General features: G+C 41.1%; 1 protein-coding gene across 1 annotated transcript in view; it reads right to left on the bottom strand.

Annotated features, from left to right (window-relative positions):
- Nucleotides 1-1,244, bottom strand: part of pou6f2 (POU class 6 homeobox 2) — a 67,864-nt gene extending 66,620 nt beyond the window's left edge. The window contains exon 1 of the mRNA XM_035652666.1: nucleotides 912-1,244. Coding sequence (XP_035508559.1) covers nucleotides 912-1,083 — 172 coding nt within the window. The 5' untranslated portion in view covers nucleotides 1,084-1,244. The remainder of the gene's footprint in view (nucleotides 1-911) is intronic.
- Nucleotides 1,245-2,251: the final 1,007 nt, after the last annotated feature.

Here is a 2,251-nt window from a genome sequence, read left to right as displayed (position 1 = left end):
CACACACACACACACACTGATTTAGGCAAAATACCAAAATAGAGTGTGAACACTCAATTAATGAGATAACTGCAAAAATAATGAGGCATGCTGATATAGAAATTGACTAATTTTGAAGATAATTTGCAACTGAAGATGCCAAAAGACTAAAAATAACGAATGAAAACTGAAAATAAATAACAGTACGAACAGTAATAAGCCTCTGCAATTATACAGAACAATAATAATATATCTGATGAACTGATGTTAAATACAACATTTGACATAAAGTAGAGGTTTTAAGTTAAGTTAAGTTATTTATGTGCATATATTGCTATTATAATTCATGTTCAAATGACAAATATGACATTTTCTCCATTTGAATTAAGGAAAAAGTAGTGTTGTGAAGGTGGGGTTGAAGCAAAATATCCTGACAGGTCAAATATAAATTTCTAAGGGTCAGTTAAACTTTTAAATATATTCTACATAAAAAGTCATACAAAGAAGCTGGTATAAAATAAACAGCAGTGATGAAGCATCAAAATTGAGTGAGTTTTTAGAACAGACATGAAAAGTGTGCCGTATTATCAGAAGGAACCACAATAGAATTACCTGTTGTATTGTCAATACACTTTCAACTAACCAGACTCAGACTGTCCCCTACAAAAATCAACTGAGCATCTGAAGGTGCATGAAACATCTTCACACACAGAAAATGACAAGAAACACAATTTAAAAAGATATCCAAGCTTTAGAGGAGCCAAACATTGACTTGCTCATTGCACTTAAACTTAGTTCGCTGCCTGACACTGCTGACACCTGTCCCAGCACTGGAAGCCCTCTGGTTTCACCTCACCGCTGCCTAAAACAGACCTCAACCAGCAGCTTTATGGAGGAAAAGGGACAAAACGTGAAGGCGTGAGCCGACTTACCGTACAGCTTATTGGGAGTGCCCTCTCTGTCCGTGGCCTCGGAGGGCAGCAGCAGGGGCTCGTCGTTCAGATCGCTGTCTGGGGTGGCCGCTTTGTCGTCCGCCCGGAGTTCTGCCGCGCTCATGTCGCTGCGCAGGGAGAGCAGCGGCTTGCTCAGCTGCCCTGTAATCATCGGATCCTGGAGGGAGCTGGGGAGCCCAGGTGGGAAACAGGGAGGAGAAAAAAAAGAGAAAACACCCCTGGTTAGATGTGCTTCAGCGTCTCACCCTCACCGGCTCCTTCTCTATGTCTCTACTCACTCTCTCTACCCAGCTTCTCCTTTCTATTGCTCACTCATCACTCTCCCTCTCTCTCCTGCTCCCTCCCTCTCCAGCTCTCTCTTTTATCTGAGGCTGGTGCTACCCCGCTGATGCTGCCGGCTGCTGCCTGGTGAAGAACTGTTACGGATCGCGTGGCTTTACCATTATACCCTGCAGTCCTAAAACGGTGATACATCCATCTCCAAGGGCTCATTACTACCTGACATGTGCCTCATCTTCAGCAAACACTAAGCTGACAGCAGTCTACAAAGAGGGTCCATTGGCTGAGCGCTGATAAATAAATGAAATAGATATAATTCCACATCTGAAGACATGAGTGGAAATACACAGCAGTGATTATATCAATTTTCACATATTTGGGGACACAAAATGAGATCAAAGGTGACATCTTGCAGCAGAGTGTGAGCCAACATGAACTTAAGGCCTGATTTAAACAAGAGATGAAGTCACTGATGTTCCCAAATTTTTCTCCCAATTATTTTTTTGTCAGCAACACCAAGAATGAACAGCAGTTAGATGATTAGCGTAGAGATTAGAGATTAGAGTATTATCTGTCTCAACATCTTGAAATAGGAGAAATTCACCAAAGTGAAAAATTAAGAACTGAACTGCAAATAAAGTGAAACATCATGGTGTAAAAAGCATTTTATGAATGCCATCAGAGGTTTTAATGTTTCCATCAGGACACTTTATCTATTGGAACTTGCACTTACACACCATTAATACATTTGTTTTTACTTTTATAGACATTAAAATGGAAAGTTTCTAAATAGCTGTTGTAAAACTGACCTTACCTAAACAAAGCTCCGGAAGAAAAGAATAAAAAAAGAGAAAGAGTGTTCAGAAAGTCCAAATGTTGAAGTCAGTCAAACAGCAGCTAAAACATGCCACCACAGTGCAGACACCAGCTAGCACATGCTTTCTACTGAACCAGAAGCAGCCAACTCAACCTTCGTGTATCTGAGTGGCCACCACAGGTTCAAGCCTGAGGTTGCTTCCTAAGACAGGCAGTGGAGATGT

This window comes from Morone saxatilis, unplaced genomic scaffold (genome assembly GCF_004916995.1).
Source record: "Morone saxatilis isolate NCDOM2014 unplaced genomic scaffold, NCSU_SB_2.0 Contig0, whole genome shotgun sequence".
Lineage (NCBI taxonomy): Eukaryota > Metazoa > Chordata > Actinopteri > Moronidae > Morone > Morone saxatilis.
This window is presented reverse-complemented; position numbering and strand designations above follow the sequence as displayed.